The following is a 19,616-nucleotide window of genomic DNA, read 5'->3' on the forward strand; positions in this document are numbered from 1 at the left end:
AAGACAAATAACCATGAAAAGCCATCCAGGAAAAAAAGCCAAGTGAGCATCCTAAAGTGTGGTTCTCAGGACCGTTGTCAGTGATTTATAGGCACTCGTGCCTGGCAGGATGTTTATTCTTGCAAACATAAGAAGACAGTGAATGAACTTAATGTCTAACTTTCTAATAGGAATTTATTGTGAAATAAGTTGGTAGAGCCTCGATGGGGGCAGTGGCCTTGGAATAGTTCTTCCTCCCTGTGCCCCCACTTGATGGTGTTTGTACCTGGGGGCGGGTGAGCCTGGGTGGGGTGGAAGACGGTGGCGTGGCCTATGCCTGCCCTGGAGCGGGAGGAGCCCCAAGCCTGCCACGTGCTGCCCTCGTTCCACTCCTGACAAGGGCTGAGACACCAAAGCTGTTTCCCAAAGCTCAGTCGGAGGCGCTTAGAAACCCATGGCCTCGGTCTGGAGGTCCCCTGAGGGCTGTCCCTGTGGGCAGTGGTAGGGCGTGTGCAGTGTCTTGGGAAGCCGTCCTGCAGGGTTGTGTGTGCTCTCTGGTCCCTTTTCCCTCCCTGTGAGCTCCGAGTGGTGGCCAGCCTGCCTCGTCGTGGGCCTCCCACCTCGTCTCTGACCTGGGGCGGGCGCTGCCCGGGGCCCGCTCATAACGTGTTCTCTCTGTTCTGGGCAAGGTTCCGAGGCCACGAGGAGGCCCTGAAGACAGAATGGAGCTGGCCCTTGGTGGATGTGAGATGGTCTCTGGGGACGGGCCCCTGCAGGCTGTGCTGGGCAGGAAGGAAGGCATTAAGGCCCTGCCACGCAGCACCCTCGGAGAGGGAGACAGTGAGCAAGGAGATGCTAACCGGGAAGGGGGCCCGGTGAAAATGAAAAGCAAACAGAAGAAAACTAAAGAAAAAACGTGGGAAGAGAAGAGGCTGAAAGGGCTTGAGGAGAAACGTGCTGGGAGGTGTTCAAAAGCATCGAGGCTGGAGAAGGACCACAGGGACGCCAGCCGCAGGAAGGGGGGCCCTGAGGGAACGGGGGGCAGGCCAGCAGCCAGAGGGAAGGGGGAGCAAAGTGGGGACAAGGAGACAGGAGCGGGGAGCCCCAAAGAAGGAACACAGGCTGAGGACAGAGAACTAGTTACGGCAGGGAAGGCAACAGCAGAAGGGTTGCTGGGGAGGAGACAGACAGATGAGGAGGGGGAAGACACGGGGGCCAGCAGAGCCATGGAAGGGGCCCGTGAAGGATTGGGTGGGGACACCCAGGCAGGAGGGGAGGCGCATGGTCACAAGTCCAAGTCACAGGTGGAGCGTCCCAGAATAGACAGGAGAAGGAAGATGGAGACTGCAGGTGGGGTGGGGGCCCGGGGAGCAAAGGATCAGAGACGGGGAGACCAGGGGCCACAGAGAGCCAAGCTCATGGAGGAGGGGAGCATGAAGCGCACCCACGGATGCGGCCCTGCGGGGGAGGAAGGAGCCGGCCAGGAGGTGGTCCCCGCCACTGCCCCCGGGCTGGGAGGCTTCCCAAGGAAGACTCGAGAAGAGAAAAAGCTGAAAGAAAAGAAGAAGCAGGGCGGCATGAAGCAGGGCGGAGGCAAGGAGCTGCCGCAAGAGCAGGAGCAGCTGGTTGGCGTGGGGACATGCAGAGGGCGAGAAAAGAAGAGGGACGCGGAGGCCCCGAAAGGGCAGGAGAAGGAGGAAGCAGGCCAGTGGAGATGGTACGTCCCGCCTGTCCTGTCCCCTCCCCTCAAGGCCAGGGACATCCTGGCAGCTCTCAGGTTGTGGGCGCCAGTGGGAAGGGGTGTGTACCCTCAGGGCCAGCCCGGGCACCCTCAGGGGCCTGTCGGGGAGGTGTGATGGGTAACTCCAGGACGCCCTAGTGCAGCGGCAGCTTCGGAAATGGAGGTTTTCCCGGGTACCAGTGAGCGGCCTCCATGAAGCTCTCACTCTGCGTCTGCATTGCTTTTGCCCAGTCCTTGATGAGGTCACTACTGTTCTCTCCATTTTTCACATGAGGAAGCCAAGGTACAGAGAAGTTAAGTAACTTGCCCATGGTCACACAGCTGCTAAGCAGAGGAGCAGACTTTGGACCCCGTTACCTTAATTAACCATCACACCTGCGCCATCCCATATGGCAGCTGGCCACCATCAGCCACTTGTGGCAATGAGGGCCTGAGATCTGGCTGGTTCCAGTTGTGATGTGGTGTGGGTGTGAAGTGCACACTGATTTCAAAGACTTAGTTTGAAAAAGAGAATGTAAAGTAACTCATTAATTTTTCACATTGATTATGCATTGAAATGACAATATTTTGGATATAATGGTTGAACTGCTGTGTATTACTAAAGTTAAATTCACCTTTTCTTTTGGAAATAGGGCTTCTAGACGATTTAAAATCCCTGTGTGGCTCGTGTCCCATTTCTGCTGGACAGCGCTGCCTCATACCCTGTGGAGGAGACCACAAGTGGGTCTGCGGCTTCGGGGTCAGAAAGGTCTTTCTTGGTATCTGCTCCCACATTCAGCAGCTGTTTGATTCTGGGGAAGTTACTTAAACTTTCTGAGCCTTGTTTCTCTTGTATATGAAATGGTGTTGTGCGTACCTGCTGCGTGGAGTTGCTGTTAAGTATGAGGACACACGTGAAGGGTTCTGAGGGGGGCTCTCATTGTGGGGTCATTTGCGTCTTCCTGATGGCTAGTGATGTGAGCGTCTTTTCACATGCTCGTTGGCCATTTGTATGTCGTCTTCGGAGAAATGTCAGTTTAGATCCTTTGCTCGTTCCAATTTAGCTGTTTTGTCTTTGGTCGCTTGTAGTTTTGATATCATTTAAAACAACCTTTATTTAATCCGGGGTCATGAAGGTTTACACCTATGTTTTTTCCTGAGAGTTTTATGGTTTTAGTTTCAGGTCTTTGATCCATGTTGATTTGACTTTCGCATGTGGTGCCCAACTGCATTCTTCGCCCGTGGATGGTCCAGCACCGTTTGTTGAAAAGGCTGTTTTTTTCCTATTGAGTGGTCTTGGCACCCTTGTGGAAAATCAGTTGACCATGGATGTATGGGTTTATTTCTGAACTCTTGGTTCTGCTCCATTGATTTACCTGTGTGTCCTTATGCCAACACCACACTGTCCTGATTCCTGAAACTTTATAATAAGTTTTGAAATCTGAATGTGTGAGTCTGCTAACTTAGTTCTTTTTCAAGATTGTTTCTGGTTTTGTGGATCCCTCATATTTTCCTATAAGTTTTAGGATTGGGTTGTCAATTTCTGCAGAGATGCCAGCTGGAATTTTGGTGGGCACTGTGTTGTGCCTGTAGATCACTTTGGGGAATGTTGTCATTGTAGCAAAATGACGTCTTCCAAACCATGAACATGGGACAACTTTCTGTTTATTTAGATCATCTTTAATTTCTTTCTGCAATGTTCTATAGTTTTCAGCATACAAATTTTTGACCTCCTTAGTTGAATTTATTCCTAGCTATTTTATTTTTTTGGTGCTATTATAAATGGAGTCATTTCTTAATTTTCTTCTCAGGTTTCTCGTTGCAGGTGTAAAGAAACAAAGCTAATTTTTGGATGTTGATCTTATGCCCTGCAACATTGTTGAAGTCATTTATTAGATTCAGTAATTTTCTTGTGGAGTCTTTTGGGTTTTCTGTCTACAGTGTCCTGCTGTCTGCAAGTAGAGGCAGCTTACTTTTCCTGTCCAACTCGGGCGCCTTCTGTTTCTCTTTCGTGCCTCTGTGCTCTGTTTGGAACCCCCAGGACTGTGTGGAACGGCAGTGGTGAGAGCAGACCCGCCATTGTCTGGTTCTGGTCCTGGGGAACGGTGTGGTCTTTCACCTTTGGGTATGACGTGGCTGTGGGTTTTGTAGCTTCTTTTTCTCGGGTTGAGGAAGTTCCTTTCTACTCCTAGTTTGTTAAGTGTGTTTTCTATTTTTATCATGAAAACCTGTTGGATTTTGTCAGGTGCTTTTTCTTCATCTGTTTGTAGATCTTAGGGTTTTTGTCCTGCCACGTCCCCATTTACAAAGCCTAAGTGGTCTGAATTTGAAAGCAAAATGGCCGCAGGATTCTGTTGCAGGAGTGGTGGGCATGTGTGGAATTTCCTTCCTGGTTTTAGAAGGATTATAAGAGAGAATATATGCAAACCTCTAAACACACCTGGTGTAAGGTGGTCTGTCAGATGCCTTGCTGCTGCCGTCCTAATGTGTCTGGGTGCTGAGATCCAGCCGTTGCGGCCATGCAGCTCTGTGCCAGTGCTTCCAGCCACGAGGTGGGAGTGGGAACTGAAGAACTGGTGGCAGTAGTGAGGGTTACCGAGGGTGCACAGGCGAGCTTGTCTCTGTTAAATATCCCCTAGGTGATCACAGCGCGTATGCCTGGGCCTGCCGTGTGCACTAGGTGTGGACACTGCCACCTACCCTCATCTGCTTCCTGCAGTCCCTAAGCCCTATTTTACAGAGACCGAGATGCAGGAGAGTCAGACACCTGCCTGAGGTGGACAAGTGGTGGGGCTGTGCGGCGGGCTGGCTCCGGGCCCCAGGTGAGCGCCGTGTCCATCTCCTGACCAGGATTTGCTCTGTAGGGCTTATAGCTTGGCCGCGCTGCCCAGGGGGAAGGGGGGGTCAAGCCCAGGGACAGTGAGTGCGTGGAGGGAGGTTTCAGCACGTGCAGGGGTGAGGGGTGAGAGGCTGGTCAGCCAGGATTGTGTTAACAGGACTTGTAGGGAGAGTTGTCAAGAGGCACCTTCTCTGGGAGGCCACTTGGGCCTGGATGGAAGGTGTGTCTGTGTTCTGGCTGTGCTGGCATTTTGTCCATTGTGTCCTCACACAGCTTCACTTGTCTGTGGCACAGTAGGGCCCTCTGACAGTGTGGAGGCATCCCTCTCCCGTGTCTAGGGTGGTGTACAGGGCGAGCATATGTTTATGGAGGGCCAGGTGCCCTTAGGACCTCTGTGGGGCAGGGAATGTGGCGTTCCAGCGCTGAAAATGTGCTCCTAGGTGTTTATGCAGTGCCTACTGTGTGCGGCCCTGGGCCTCTCCCAGCGCTGCCTTCGTGGGAGCCTCAGGCTCATCGTGTGGCCCGGGTGAGCATCCCAGCACCTCTGGGCCGGGACGTGGGGACGAAAGGGGGCGAGACTGGACTTGGATTCAGGGCCAGTGCGTCAGGAGGCTGGACCAAGTGCACAGGGAAACAGGGATGAGGGGACAGCGGCCGGAGTGGCCCTGCCAGTGCAGCTGCCTGTGCCTGGGAGATGTCCCTCCCAGCGCCGGCGGAAGAGCCCAGGTGGGCGCACTCACCAGGCCACGTCCACGGAGCACGCGCGGGGGCCGGGGTCTGCGAGCTCCTGCGGTTCCTGCTCCTGGGGAGGGCAAGGAGCAGGCTGCGCAGGAACGCCCCGTATCCCCGCGCTGCGCAGAGGGCCGGAGGGTGGGAGTGCCGGGCAGCAGAGCCAGGTAAGGCGGCCGAGGACACCGGGCAGGGGAGTCAGGGCGGGCACACCGGGTCCTCCCTGACCGCTCCTCTGGGCCAGGGACAGAGCACCCTCAGGGGAGCACAGGCCCTGCGGCTGGCCTTGCTCTTGAGTTTCCCTAAATGTAATTCGAGAGCACAGAGGCAGCACGTGCTGTTTCTTGACTCCACCCTTGGACGTCCTGTCCCAGGAGGTGCAGGCCCCGCCCCGTCTCACCGCTCCTCCCATCCCGGGAGGGTGCCCCATTTGGGAGTTTCTTCCCCTATTGGTTCTTTTTTTCGGTTTGTTGAGATTCGTTGCTTATGTAGCTGCACGTGGCTTAAGCGCTGTAGTGTTTGGTTTTGGATTTCATGTCTGGTCTGACGCTGGCTCTTTCATCCCACGCTGGCTTCTCAGTTCCTCCGTGTTTCCAGAAGCTGGGCTTCGTTCATTCCTTCGTGGGCACATACCACGTGTCCAGTCCCCCCTTAGTGGCCATTGTGTTCCCTGCTAAGGCTTGTTTCTGCGCCAGTGCTCCCAAGCTCCGCCCTGGGGCACATGGGGCAGAGGTCCTGCAGGTGTGTACAGGGGTCAGGGGTTAAATAGTGGGCATGACGTGGGTTCCCCTCTACGTGAGATGCCGCTTTTCCAAGAAGTTGGGGGGGGTTGCCACCTGCCAGGCATCAGAGTTCCCATGTTGCAAACTTAGTGCGTTTGTGCCTGAGTGACTCACAGTGGTCTGGTCAGCCCTGCCTGGGTGTGACCTGAGTACTATCAGTTCATCCATTTTACAGCCAAGGAGCCAAAACACACCCAAGGCCACACAGCAGGAAGGCCCTGTCCGCCTCTGGGAGCTCAGGCTCTGCTGAGGAGGAAGGCCAGCACAAGCACGATGGGCCGAAGGAGCCGAGGGAGGGGAGGAGGGGCCCTGGGAAGACAGTGGGCCTGCACAGCTGGCGCACCTCCCTCTGCAGATGCATTCCAGAAAGAGCTGCTGAATTGCAGCTGCACGAGATTGGGTAAATAGGTTGGAGGGAGATCTCCCTTTCAGAATGAGCTTGCTTCTTGTGGCAGTGCTTGGTCCCGGAGTCTGTGGAGGGACAGAAGAATGTCACTGAGGTGTGCAGTGCTCCAGTGAGTGGCAAGGGCAGGACATGAGCAAAGATCCCACTCACAGACCTTGACCTCAGGATGCTTGTCTGAAGTGGAGGTTTTGGGAAGGATTCAGCATGGTGCCTAGTATGTGGTGAATGCTCAGCCCCCTTACTGCCTGGCACTCCCAAGGTGCACACAGGTTTTTGGTATCTGAAAATGGATGCATCTTCCATTGATTTGATAAGACAGCATTATCTTAGTTTACATCCTTAGCGGCACTTACAGTGCACCATCAGCGCCACCCTAGATGCGCTGGAACAGGGTGGTGGGGTAAGGATCCAACAACCTTGAGACAGTGGTGCCATCTCGTGTGGCGGGTGACCTCCCAGAATTCAACAGGCTCTTCCGCTCCCTTACCCCCCTCCCCAACCCCAGGAAGGGCCTCAGGGGGCTCCCCTCTGTTATCCCTCACCACCTACATGCACTCCATCACCAGAGCCTCTGGATTCTACTCCAGAGTGTTCTTAAACCCTCAACTTCTCAGGTTACAGGCTCCACCCAGATGCAGCCCCTCTGCCCTGCTCACCTGCCTGATCTCTCCTTGCAGAAACAGCCAGCAGGACCCTCTCACAGATGTGTCTTCCCATGTCCCTTTCCGTCTCCAACCCTTCGGAGACTTCCTGCTGCTCGTAGCTGAATCTGTGAGCTGCCTGTGCTCAGGGCTAAGCGTGGGTCTCCCCGTGCCCGGGTGTCCGAGCTGAGCAGGTTACCTGCCTTCTTGGCTAGTGCTGAGAGCAGTGTCCGCCTGTCTGGAAGGCTGTGCCCTGCCACACGGGAGTGCTTTTCCTGCTCTGCCCTCCTCCTTCACTGCTCACCATACTGGTGCTGCCAGTCAGGCTGAGCTCTTGCCATGTGGGGCCTTTGCACCTGCTGTTCCTTATGCTGGGAGTTGCTTTTCTCCCAGCTCTCTTCATAGAGCTGCACCTGAGCTGGCAGAGGGTTGCCCACCCACCCCCACCCACCCCCACCCACCCCCACCCATTGCCCTTTCATCTTAGCCAAGGTGTGTCTGTCTGAATTCATCTGATTTCCTCTCTAAGGTTCTTTGGGAAGGGGCTTGTTGGTCATCTGTGTCCCTGGGGCCTGGTGTGGTGCTGGCCCAGAGCAGACCCTCGGTCCCTGGGGCATAGGTGATGATTTCATGTGGAGTCTGGCCCTGGTGTGGTGCCATATGGGGCCTTGTCCGTCTGCCTCCGGGGCTGGCTCTTGTCTGCAGACGGCACACTGTCTCAGGAAGATCTGGGGACTGATTGCAGCTGGGACCTTGGCAGGGAGCCTCAGAGGTCACGTCCATCCAGTTTCATGGGGATGTGTCAGGCCATACAAGTTGTCCCCACAGCCAACAGCAGACCTCTCCCTAGAGTCCCTGAGGCTTGCACCCCTGGGCCGCCTCTCTGCTTGGACATCTGCTCTGTCCCTCTCCTCTGTGGGCTGGGACTCGGCTCCCCTGTGGTCCAGGCAGCCCCTCTCCTCCCCCTCCACCCAGCGCCTCCAAGGCAGGGCTCTTCAGCACCGAGCGGGGCCTTGACTTAGCAGAGGAAATGGTTGCAAGCGCAAACCATCATGGCTCCAGGAGGGGCCTCCAGAGATGGTCCGGGGGACTCTGGGCTGGCCTTCAGGGGACCGAGCTGGGCATGGCCCTTGGAGGAGTCCCCCTGCCCTTTCCCCACAGCTGGGCTCATGCACCTGTGCTGACTGGCCACTTCGTGCACGTCTGAGCTGGGTGGAGAGGGAGGTGTGGTCACTGGACTAGGACTGTGCTCTGAGGTCACCCCTAGCAGGCTGACTGCCTGCCTGCTCAGCTGTGTGGTAGAGGCCACAGCGCCCGCCTGTGTGGAGTCACAGAGGGGAGTCCGTGAGGGACACACAGAAAAGGCTTGACCCTGGCGGGCACGTGGTGCAGGTGCAGTGTGAGGAAAAGCAGACCTTCTCATCTTGTCCTCCAGGTGGGAAGAGGAGAAGAGCCAAGATGGAGTGAAATGGAAACAGCTGGAGCACAAAGGCCCGTACTTCGCTCCCTCATACGAGCCCCTTCCTGATGGAGTTCACTTCTACTATGACGGTGAGGACCCGCCCCAGTGACCTGAGGGGAGCGCATGCGCCTGCGGGCGAAGGCAGTGTGGTGTCCGCTGACCTGGAGCAGACAGAGAGCTGCCTCTGGCCTGTGCTGCTCTGCCTGCTGGCGCTCCGCCTGCATGCCCTGGGGGAGGGTTATGGAGTTGGCATTGGGCCGCCCCGTGCTGGCAGCACTCCTCGTCGGTCAGACGGTCAGCCCCTGGGAGATGTGCTGGACCTTTGCTTAGGCTCCAGGAGAGGCCACTGCTGGGTCTGGGATTCAGAGCCTCCCTCGCTCCCTCGGGCACCTGCAGCCTGGCACCCTCTCAGAGACCGCTGGTGTGTACAGGTAGCTGGCAGTTGGAGGGGACACACCTTGGGCGCACGGTGGGCCAAGTGTGGTGGGGTGTGCGCTGTCCCCCAGTTCTGTCACCTGCCTTCCTGCTGTGCCCCAGGCTGGTGTGGGCTGTGTCCTAGACTGGCCCTCTGGGCGTGGCCAGGTTTCTGCGTCCTGGCTGTTTGGACTGTGCTGCTCGCAGGGTCCCAGTTTCTGCTACTTCATGAGAAACTGGGCTGGGTACTGCAGGGCTGTGAGCGCTGAGCCACCCTGGGGGTCAGAATGTGGGACTTGTCCAACTCCTCCCAAGGGCTTGGGGTCAGTGGGCCCTTTTCTCCATCGCTGCCTTGGCCCTCGTGCTCGCCGTCTCACTGTGGCAGGAGCTCTTGCCTGGTCCTGTGCTGCTGGTTTTACCTGTTTCAGCCCACTTTCTGCGTCTCTGCTAGAGCAGTCCTGAAGACAGATCTCCTCTCCTGGGTCAGCCCAGGCCCTCAGCAGCACCTGTGTGCACATGGGCACATGCACTCACGTGCAAATGCATGCCTGTGCGCACATACACGTAGGTGTGCCCCCATGCAGGCACCCATGTGCAGGCGCATACACCCATGCATGTATACGCACACACAAGCCCCCAAGATACCTGCAGTCGCCCTGTCTGTGCGTGGGCCAACCTGGCCATGCCGCTCCTCTGCTTCCTGTGCAGCCCCCTCCAGGCTCACCCGGACTGCTGGCAAGTCCCCCTCCTGCAAGGCGGCCGTGCAGGGAGGCCTCCCTCTATGGCTGGGGCTCTGGGAGCACTTACCACCTGGAGAATTGTGTGACCTCCCGTGGGCTCCTGCCCAGTCACGCTCACAGGCATGTCCTCAGTAGATGCTCAGCCAGGACTCAGCCACATTTTTTCCTTGCTTACTGCAACTTGGTTGATGTACTTTTTGGCTTAGAATCTGTTTCTCTGAGCTTGACTGTAAATTCCATGACAGGCTGTGCTGTCACTGCTGCGTGGGCACCTGGTGGGAACAGCGCTGCGGCAGGCAACCCAAGGGCCTCGCTGCACCAGCTCTGTGCCTGGAGCAGCCCTTTGCCGCGGCCTGCTGCCCCTCTGCCTCTCCTGCTCCATGGAGAGCCTGCCTCCACCAGATGGGAAGGAAGTGGGAGCCAAGGCTGGCCTGCGCCGGCCCAGTCCCGGAGAGAAGGCGTGTTTGCAGGTCAGAGGACGGGGAGCCGAGCCCCTTGGGCCTTGGCTGCTCATAGTGTCCTCCGTCCTCCTGAGAAGCTAGTTTGGGGAGGAACTTTGCTGTTTTATCATGAATGCCTTTTTCCTTATTACCAAACTAATGCATATGTAGTTTTCCAACATATTGTTATGAAAATTTTCAGACATACAGAAAAGTTGGAGGAGCTTCGTGATGAATACCCCACCCCCACAGTTACGTTCCGGCTGCTTAAACGCCTGTTCGTCGTTGGCACGCCTCTTTAATCCTTGCTGATTTTAGAATAAAATGTAGAAAATAGTTGGGCAAAGAGGTGAAGATGTGTAAAAGGTCACAACACCTACAGTTATTCATGTTTTCTACTTTGAAGACTAACTTTTATTTTGCTTATAATTATGTGGAAATTTGTGTGTTTTAAAATCGCAGGGGGCCAGCCCCCTGGCCGAGTGGTTAAGTTCGCGCGCTCCACTGTGGTGGCCCAGGGTTTCGCCGCTTTGGATCCTGGGCGCGGACATGGCACCGCTCATCAGGCCACACTGAGGCAGTGTCCCACATGCCACAACTAGAAGGACCCACAACTAAAATATACAACTATGTACCGAGGGGCTTTGGGGAGAAAAAGGAAAAATGAAATCTTTAAAATTGCACATGTTCTTGAACCATAAGTTTCCATGTAAGTGTGGTAGCAAAATAAAATGTTACAGCAGGAAGAATGTGAATAATGGTGGCCGCAGAACGCAACGCTCCAGCACCTACTCGAGGATGCTTACAGTGGCCACCCAGACACAGGGGCACCAATCTTTTTAAATTTAGAATGTGCTTCTGAGCTTAAAAAAACTAGAATGCCTTGCTCTTGGTTCAATATGTAATACAGTGTGATTTAAAAGAGCAGAGTTATGCAGGCTGGGCGTGGGGCAGGGTGCCTCCTACATCAGCACATCTTCTCATGTCCCCAGGAAAGCCTGTGAAGTTGAGCTTAGCAGCCGAGGAGGTTGCCACGTTTTATGGGAAAATGTTGGATCATGAATATACAACAAAAGAAGTTTTCCAAAATAATTTCTTCAGTGACTGGCGGAAGGTACGTGCTGTGGGCAGCGCGACAGCTGTCCTGGACCCCACACCAGGGCCAGGTGCCGTCAGCTGCTGCCTCTCGTGGCCTGACTGAGCTCTTGCTGGCCACCCTCTTTTCTCAGATGGCCTAGTGCTCTGTCGACATTGCCCTGCCCGGCCTCTCCTCTCTCAGGAGCCGCTGGAGAGGCAGGCAGAGGGAGCGAGCCAGATTTGTCTTGACCTTGCCCCAGGTACAGCTGCAAGGACAGGGATGGCTCTCAGAAGGAGAGATGGCAGGAGGCCAGGAGTGGCACCTTCTGGCCCTCAGGAAACAAACATTTGGCAGGAAGTTCTTTGAAGATAAGGTGCTATGTTAAGGCTGTTTTCTTATTTTAGAAAATTGAGTTAGGCATGAGTCTGCACTAATCTTGGCAAACAGCTCAATCGAGTTTCCCATGTGCATGCACCCTTGGGACTCCACACAGAGAATGGCAGAATGCTCCAAGGCCTTTCCCAGGACCTCTTTCAGCGTGACACCAGCGCAGTCCATCCCAGGGTGCTGGCTGTTGCTGGCGTGCTCCACTGTGGGCACACACACCACGTGTCCATTTCTCCATCGTCGGGCATCTGGGTCCTTTCTGGGTTTTGGTTGTCACAAGGGAAGCTGCCAAGGACATTCTGGCCCAGGTCGTTGTGTGGACTCGAGCACTGACCTCTTCGCAGGGACCAAGGGTGGGAGGCTGGGTCACAGGCTGTCTGTGTCTGGCTGTACTGGAAAGCGCCATGCAGTGTTCCCCCGCGCCTGTCCACGTGCATTCTCAGCATGTGTGCGGGGTTGCAGAGGGCCTGCGGTGTCACCAGGCTGGGGAGTGCGGTGGTCTCACTGTGGCTTGACCTTGCTTTTCCCTAATGACCAGAGATGGGGGCATCTTCTTGTGTGCTTATTTTCCCATTTCCTTTTGTGAACTTATGTTCATTAAAAAATTGAGTTGCTGGCATATTCCTTACTGGTCTGTAGGAGTCTTTCGTGATGTCTTCTGGATGCAGGTTCTCTGTCAGATGCATGGAGTGTGGATCTTGTCCCGCAGTCTGTGGCCGTCTCACCTTCTCTCTTTGGATGAAGAGAAAAGTTTCATTGGTCAGTTCAGTTTAGCAGTGTTTGATCAAAGATATGATTTGTGAATATTTTCTCCCAGTCTATGGCTTATGTTTTCATTTTCTTAACAGTGTCTTTTGAAGGTCAGGAGTTTTAAATGTTGGGAAGTCTCATGTATTCTTTTTGGTAGTAAATTGTGTTTTGGTGTCATGTCGAGGAACCTTTGCCTTAACCTGAGACCGCAGAGGTTTTTCTGAGCTGTTTTCTTGAAGTTTTAAAGTTTCAGTTTTTATTGTAGGTTTGTGTGCACTTAGGTCAACACCTGAGCTGATTTGGGTTGCTGTGAGGTGCAGCCCGGAGCGCCTTCTCTGCATGTGGTGTCTTACGGTCCCGCACCGCTTGTTGAAGGCCCTGCTTTCCTGTCCATCCACATCTGGGTCTGTTTGGATTCTGCTCCTCGGCCTCGATGCCAGCACCACGCTGCCCTCGTGCCTGCAGCTCTGGGGGAAGGCTTGAGTCTGGTTGTGCTGGTTGTCTAGCTTTGTTCTTCTGTCAGTGCTTCTTTCAGTCACTGACAACGATGAAGGCAGAGATGCACAGATGCAGGTCTGCAATACATCTGTGTAATAGTGGTGCAAAGCGGGCAGGACCTGAATAGTGAGTGAGGGACGCCGTTAGTCCTGTCCACGTGTCCACAGTCCACATGCAGCCTGGGTGGGGGCTGTTCTTCAGAGGAGGCCACGTGGGCCAGCTCAGAAAGCCACCAGGAGGAAGCTCAGGACCTTGGCTCACCACCTGCCCTCTTGCCTGAAAAGCCGCTCTTGGTGGGATGGCTGTGGAGGCTGTTAGTTCAGTGGGGTGGCCTTGGTGCTGTCTGCCCAGAGTCCATTCCTCCTCCTCCTGGGATGTCACGACTGTCCCTGTGGAATGGGCCCCTAGCTGGGGGGGGAGGTTGGGAAAGGGTCCCTGACACCCATGTGAGTGATGTCGGCATTCCAATCATGAACATGCCTGCTTTAGGTGACGAAAGTGTGTACATCTGTGGTTTTGGTGCAGGAAATGACAGCAGAAGAGAGGAAAATCATCAAGCACCTGGACAAGTGTGACTTCACAGAGATCCACAGATACTTTGTGGACAAGACTGCAGCCCGGAAAGCCCTGTCCAGGGAGGAGAAACAGGTCAGACTGCGTGGGCCCCGAGCAGCCGCTCCAGGCCCAGTCAGGCTCCTGGGGCCTTAGGGCGCGGGGTTGCTGGTGTGCACGTGGCCTCACGTGCAGGCTGAATAAACGACCGCATCATCTCATAAAGCTGTTTCCTATGGGGTTCTTCTAGACGAGGGTCCCCTGAGAAGATGGAGTTCAGGGGCCTCAATCATTCTGTTCTATCACTTTCGAGTTATGTGTCTCTAAATCGGTTTAAGAAGTACTTCAGTGTTCCCAGAGCACGGGTGACAATAAGCCCGCTGTGGGAAACAGTGGGATAAATATTTACCCTCAGTGATGACAGTGGATTCAGGACGGCTGTGGGTGTGAGGGTGTGGCACCAGGGTACCCTGCTCTGCGCTCTAGGCTGTCCTCGCTGGGCCCTCCCAGGCTCCTGTGGAGAGCAAAGGGACTTTGACGAGTCCGCCTAACCCCCCAAAAGTGGGACCAAGTCCTGGGGTAACCACAGGGCATTTAGGTTTGTTCTGTCTCTTCACCACTAATGTCTATGTACTATTTTGTTAATTCAGAAGTTAAAAGAAGAGGCAGAAAAGCTTCAGCAAGAGTTTGGCTACTGTACTCTAGATGGGCACCGAGAAAAAATAGGCAATTTCAAGACGGAGCCCCCTGGGTTGTTCCGGGGCCGCGGTGACCACCCCAAGATGGGGATGCTGAAGAGGAGAATCCTGCCAGAGGACGTGACCATCAACTGCAGCAGGTGGGGGGGGGGGGGGGGGACGGCGCCGCAGGGCACGGCCCCGAGGGGAGTGCCGAAACCTGGATGCTTCGGGCCGTTCGCATGCCTCTGGGAGAGTGGGGTACATGGCAGGTGTGTCACTGTAACCCCATGCCTCCAGCTGGCTCTGTGAGCTGGGGGCAGGGCCCCCTTTCCTGCCAGTTGATGAGTTCTGCTGCAGCCTGTGTGTTGACTGACCCTCATTGCTCCACCGCATGCTTGAGATTTTACCCCACCAAGAAAGTTTGTCCTATTTGCAACGTTTTTTTCCATATTTCAGATTTTTAAGGTAGTCCAATAACGTGGGACGGTTTCGAACTTACTGGAAGAAAGTTCTAGCAAGTACAGGGTGGATCACGCACTCTGTTGGTAGTTTCTATTACGTTAGCTGCAGATGGCGTGGGGCGAGGGGCAGGCCCAGGCAGAGGGCTCCCCACAGGCCAGTCCTGTGAGGAGCCTGGCAGCAGCTGGTGTCCCTCCAGAGCTGCTGAGGCTCCTGGGGACACCTGAGGCCTCTTGGGGATGCCGTCCTGTCTCCGCAGGGGCAGTGGGCAGCTGCATTACATGGCAGGCTCTGAGTGAGCCGTCACACTCCCGCGATGAGGGAGCTGAAAGAAGCGGCGGAGGCAGCAGTAGGGGGCAAGGGCTGGGGAGCTGGGCGGGCGGCCCGGAGCCGAGACTCAGGCCGAGACCTGCCCTGGGCCGCCGTGGCCGTGTGGCTGGGTGCCAGCAGTCACCCAGAGAGGGTCATTTTGCTCATATTTCAGAGAACAAGGTCTTGAAATTCTTACGTTTGGGTCACTTCTGCTGCAGGGACTCAAAGATACCCGAGCCCCCAGCAGGTCACCAGTGGAAGGAGGTGCGCTCTGATAACACGGTCACGTGGCTGGCGTCGTGGACGGAGAACATTCAGAACTCCATCAAGTATGTCATGCTGAACCCAAGCTCGAAGCTGAAGGTGAGGACGGCTGGTGGCGCCTCCCTCCCAGGGAGCCCCTCCTGGGCTCCAGAGCTCGGTGTCCACTCAGGAGGGTGGATGAGGAGACCGACACCTTCTCTAGCCTTTGGCAAGGATTTCCCTGAAATTGGTAGGAATTAACGAGCCAATTTTGAAGTCATACTGTGCTTAGTGGTCGCGTGTCTTAAAAGAAATCAGGAATTTAAATTTACGTTCATGCTAAATTTTGCTGAGTTTAGACTCTGCTCGCCAGCACTGCCCCTGCCCAGCAAAGCTGCAGACGGGAGGGTCGGGGGTCTCCGTGGATTCGGGGGTGGAGCCGATGGTGTCTCCTTATCTCACAGGAGTATGCAGGGTTTCCTGTGCTACTTACTCTCTTTGTTTAGGGGGAGAAAGATTGGCAAAAGTATGAAGTAGCTCGACGCTTGAAAGGGGTTGTGGATGAGATCCGTTCTCAGTATCGGGCGGATTGGAAGTCTCGAGAAATGAAGAAGAGGCAGTGCGCGGTGGCCCTTTATTTCATCGATAAGGTGCGGTGGCCCCTGGCTTCTCGGCTGCTGTGCATACAGACGCTCCAGTCACAAAGACCCAGGTGGTTGGGCAGCTGTGGGGACAGCGGGACTTCGTGTCCTGAGCTGTAACCTTGGGTTGATAGAGGGGCGTGTGTGTGCCCGCATGTGCGCGTGCCTGTGTACACACACCACACCCCTGACTGGCCCACCCCTGACCAGCTGGCGCTGAGAGCCGGGAATGAGAAGGAAGAGGGTGAGACGGCGGACACGGTGGGTTGTTGCTCCCTCCGCGTGGAGCACATCCAGCTGTACCCAGAGGCCGACGGCTGCCAGCACGTTGTGGAATTGGACTTCCTGGGAAAGGACTCGATCCGCTACTACAACAGAGTGCCCGTGGAGAGGCCTGTGAGTGCCCGCGCGCGATCAGCGGCCGGGTTCAGGGAGGGAAGCAGTCGTGCACCTCTGTATTCGCCCTTTAGCTCTGGACCTTCTCGTTTTTCTCTTCAAGTCTTCAGGGAGTGTGAGAGACACGCAGCAGGAGCACACGGCCTGTTTGCCAGATCTGTCCTGCTTGGAGGCAAGGCCTGCTGTGTGAGAGAGGCTCGTCTAGGATGGAGGGGCTTTCTCCTCGTTGTGACCCTCTGGGTGGTACACTCGGGTTAGGTGTGAACGCCAACGTAGGCTGAACTAGATCCCTCTCTCTAGGCGTCAGCTTCGTCATTCGCTCTTCTGGTGTTTGCGTTAGCCAGGGCCCCCGGAACGGGTACCACAACACGCAGCTCTGGAGGCCAGGGTCCCGAGACCAGGGTGTTGGCAGGGTCACGTGCTCTCTGAGACTCTGGGGAGAATCCTTCCATTCTCCCCTGGTGTCTGGAGGTGGTCGTCCATCCTTGGCATCTTGGCTCATGGCTGCATCTCTCCAGTCTGTGGCTGCATCACTCCAGTCTCTGGGTGTGCAACGACGTGGCCGTCTTCTCTCTGTGTGTCTGTGTTTCTCCTCTTCTTACAAGGACACAGTCATGTTGGATTTAGGGCCCACCCTACCCCACTGTGACCTCATCTTAACTAATTACATCTCCAAAGACCCCTATTTCTGAAGAAGGTCATATTCTGAGGCCCTGGGAAGGACATGAATTTGGGGGGGACACTATTCACCCCAGTACACCTGTGAAGGGTCTCCTGGCCCAGGGCCATGCAGCTCACTGTGGTATCCTGTGGTGCCCCCGGTCTCCTCTCTAAACGATGTGGTCCAGGAGTCGAGCCTGCTGGCTGACCACCGAGCCCGCAGTGCCTGGGCTGGCCCGCGTTGGTGGGGGGAGGGATGAGGTCTGGAAGGATGGGTAAGTTTCTGGTCTGCAGAGGGATTTGAATGAAGAGAAATTGGAATTTGGGGAATATCCTCTCCTCCTGGAATGGTGTTCCCGAGAGTGGCAGTCGCCCTGGCTCCTGTCTGGGTGGGCACCATGCTGTAGCAACACAGAAGAGACCCAGCCCTGGCGCCAGCACCTTACAAGCACACACAGCAGCCAGGGCTGGGCCACCTGAGAATGGAGTGGGAGGTGTGGGGAGACAGTCGAGGGCGGCAGGGACGCAGCTGCTTGGGAGGCAGCAATCCAGCAGAGCCCTGCGTGCCAGGGCCTCTGAGCGGGCGGCTCTGGAATCTGTTCTCGGTCAATACCGAGTAGGATGGCGACAGGCTTAGGGGAAGAGAGGCTCAGGGCCACGTTGGAGAGGAGTCAAAGCGGGAGGGGAGTCAGGTCTGTCTGCACACGGGGTATCAGGCGACCGTGTAAGATGGTACTGAGGCAGGTTTCCTAACAGAAGGTCCTCACACCGTGCCTCCATTCGGGCTGCAAGGCAAAACCCCACAAACTGGGTGCCTCACAGACAACAGGATTTATTTCTCACGTTCTGGAGGCTGGAGCCTGAGATCGGGGGCCGGCCTGGCCGTGTCCTGTGAGGGCCCCCTTCCCGGCTCATAGCTGCGCCTTCTCTCTGTGTCCTCACATGGTGGGAGGGCGAGGGAGCGCTCTGGGGGTCTCTTTTATAAGCCACTAATCCCACTCACAAGTCTGCCACCTCTGCTGGTGGTTGGGAGAGCTGGAGGACATGGTGCCTGGGCCTCCTGCCATGTCTGCTGAGCGTGAGGGCTGTCTCGGTCACTTTGTAGCTGGTCGCCTGGTGTCCAGCCAAGTGAGGCATATTTGGAGCTGCATGGGATGTCCCCAGTGGTGGTGAGCAGCACATAGCTGGCTGAAGAGACAGGGTCTAGGCCGATGTGAACCGTGAGGATGTTTGCCCGCCCCCAGAGGGACTGAAAAAAGTGAGGGTGTGCAGCGTGCACACGGCCTGCGCAGAGCTTCTCCCAGTAGGACTGCCTCTTTGCGAGGGCATGAGTTCCCTCTCTTGGAAGTGGCCGGTAGAGGGAAATGGGACAAAAGGGCCTTCCATGAAGGTCCCCTGAGGCCCTGTGGTATCAAGTGAGTCTGACCATGTCACCAGCGCAGGCCCTGGACTCAGGGTCGCCTGGAGGAAGCCCAGCTTTGATGTTGGAGGAAGGAGCCAGGGGCGTGGGGAGGGAGAGACAGCGCCAGTCTCGTGACCACAGCACTGAGATGTACTGAGTGGCCCACGGGAGAGGTCGCGCATTCAGACCACCTTCCTAAAAGAAAACCCGTCGCTGGTCTCCAGATTCTAGTCGCGCAGATGTCCCTTTAGGTCCTTCGTTTAATTCTTCTGTTTCCTCCAGAACAGGCTGTTTCTCTCTTTTGCACATGTGAGCCTTTTTAAAGGCTCTGTTGGGCTGAAGGTCTTCTTTGTGTCCCAGGTGTACAAGAATTTGCAGCTGTTTATGGAGAACAAGAGCCGTGGGGACGACCTCTTTGACAGACTGACCGTAAGTCTGTGTGTTTTCAAAAGCAGTGTTGATGGGGGTGACCCAGGGACTGCCAGTGCTGCACGGCCTGCTCGTGTCCAGAACAGCTGGTCTGATGAGATGGGAAGAGTGTGAGCACCGAGTTAGCATGTCATTTTGCCCAAGAAGGTTGAGGGTCTCCTTGTCCTAATCACCAGCTAAAATCCCCCATCATTTCTTCCTTCTGGAAGCACAAGGCAGGGAGGCTGGGAAGAATGTTAGAAACTGTCCCCAGAGGAAACCACATCCCTAGGCCCACCTTTTTTCCCCCGTGTTTAGACTACTAGCCTCAACAAGCACCTTCAGGACTTGATGGACGGCCTGACTGCCAAAGTGTTCCGCACCTACAACGCCAGCGTCACCTTGCAGGAGCAGCTGCGAGCCCTGACCAGAGGTGAGCTTGGCCCCACCTGTTCTGGGGAGAACAGGCCCTGGTCGTGGGCCGGTGCTGTGTGGCCGGTGTCCAGGGGAGGAGTAGAGACCACCTGGCCCCAGGGGACACTCCAGGTTTGGATGGAGTCAGAGGTCAGGGAAGTGCTCATCTGAGCTGTGAGTGGCCTTCAGGACCCCAGACATCTTCTATAGGATGTGTCTTACCTGCAGGGCCCACTGCTCCTGGCTCTGGCCAGCGGCCTCTCTGGGGGCCACCTCTGCTCAGCACCCCCTTCTTCAATGCGTCAACCCCACAGCCACACAGTTAGGCTTCGCCCCATCTATCGTCTGCTTCTCAGCAGAGTCGGTTTTGAAGACCCTGCCCAGCTCTGCACGTCCCTGTCGTGTGCTGGAACCCTCTCCCCACCGGCTTCTGACCTACTGCCCGGCTGTCCAAGCTCAGCCTGTCTCTGGGCCTCCGCTGGAGGCTCCTGGGTGCTGTCCTGACTCCCCTGTGGTGGTGGTCCCCAGCTGTGCTCCTGGTCTGTGGGCCCCTTGGACAGGGTGCCTACCCCTGACGCTCAGTC

The 19,616-nt window shown here is 55.9% G+C and overlaps 1 protein-coding gene across 7 annotated transcripts in view; it reads left to right on the plus strand.

Annotated features, from left to right (window-relative positions):
• The first annotated feature begins 1,567 nt into the window (after positions 1–1,567).
• The window catches only part of TOP1MT (DNA topoisomerase I mitochondrial), a 28,492-nt gene continuing 10,443 nt past the window's right edge, over positions 1,568–19,616 (plus strand). For 2 of the 7 annotated variants that reach the window (XM_046641786.1, XM_046641785.1), the window contains exons 1-11: positions 8,468–8,647; positions 8,889–8,979; positions 9,958–10,182; positions 11,145–11,266; positions 13,391–13,513; positions 14,068–14,255; positions 15,087–15,231; positions 15,618–15,761; positions 15,963–16,148; positions 18,571–18,639; positions 18,937–19,051. In XM_046641786.1, the coding sequence (XP_046497742.1) occupies positions 8,624–8,647; positions 8,889–8,979; positions 9,958–10,182; positions 11,145–11,266; positions 13,391–13,513; positions 14,068–14,255; positions 15,087–15,231; positions 15,618–15,761; positions 15,963–16,148; positions 18,571–18,639; positions 18,937–19,051 (1,432 nt within the window). In that variant the 5' untranslated portion in view covers positions 8,468–8,623. Of the gene's footprint in view, positions 1,697–8,467; positions 8,648–8,888; positions 8,990–9,957; positions 10,183–10,809; positions 12,377–13,390; positions 13,514–14,067; positions 14,256–15,086; positions 15,232–15,617; positions 15,762–15,962; positions 16,149–18,570; positions 18,640–18,936; positions 19,052–19,616 lie in introns of those variants that run through there. The other 5 variants (XM_046641792.1, XM_046641790.1, XM_046641789.1 and 2 more) reach the window with 5 other exon arrangements.

The sequence above is a fragment of the Equus quagga genome, chromosome 16 (genome assembly GCF_021613505.1).
Source record: "Equus quagga isolate Etosha38 chromosome 16, UCLA_HA_Equagga_1.0, whole genome shotgun sequence".
NCBI classification, from domain to species: domain Eukaryota; kingdom Metazoa; phylum Chordata; class Mammalia; order Perissodactyla; family Equidae; genus Equus; species Equus quagga.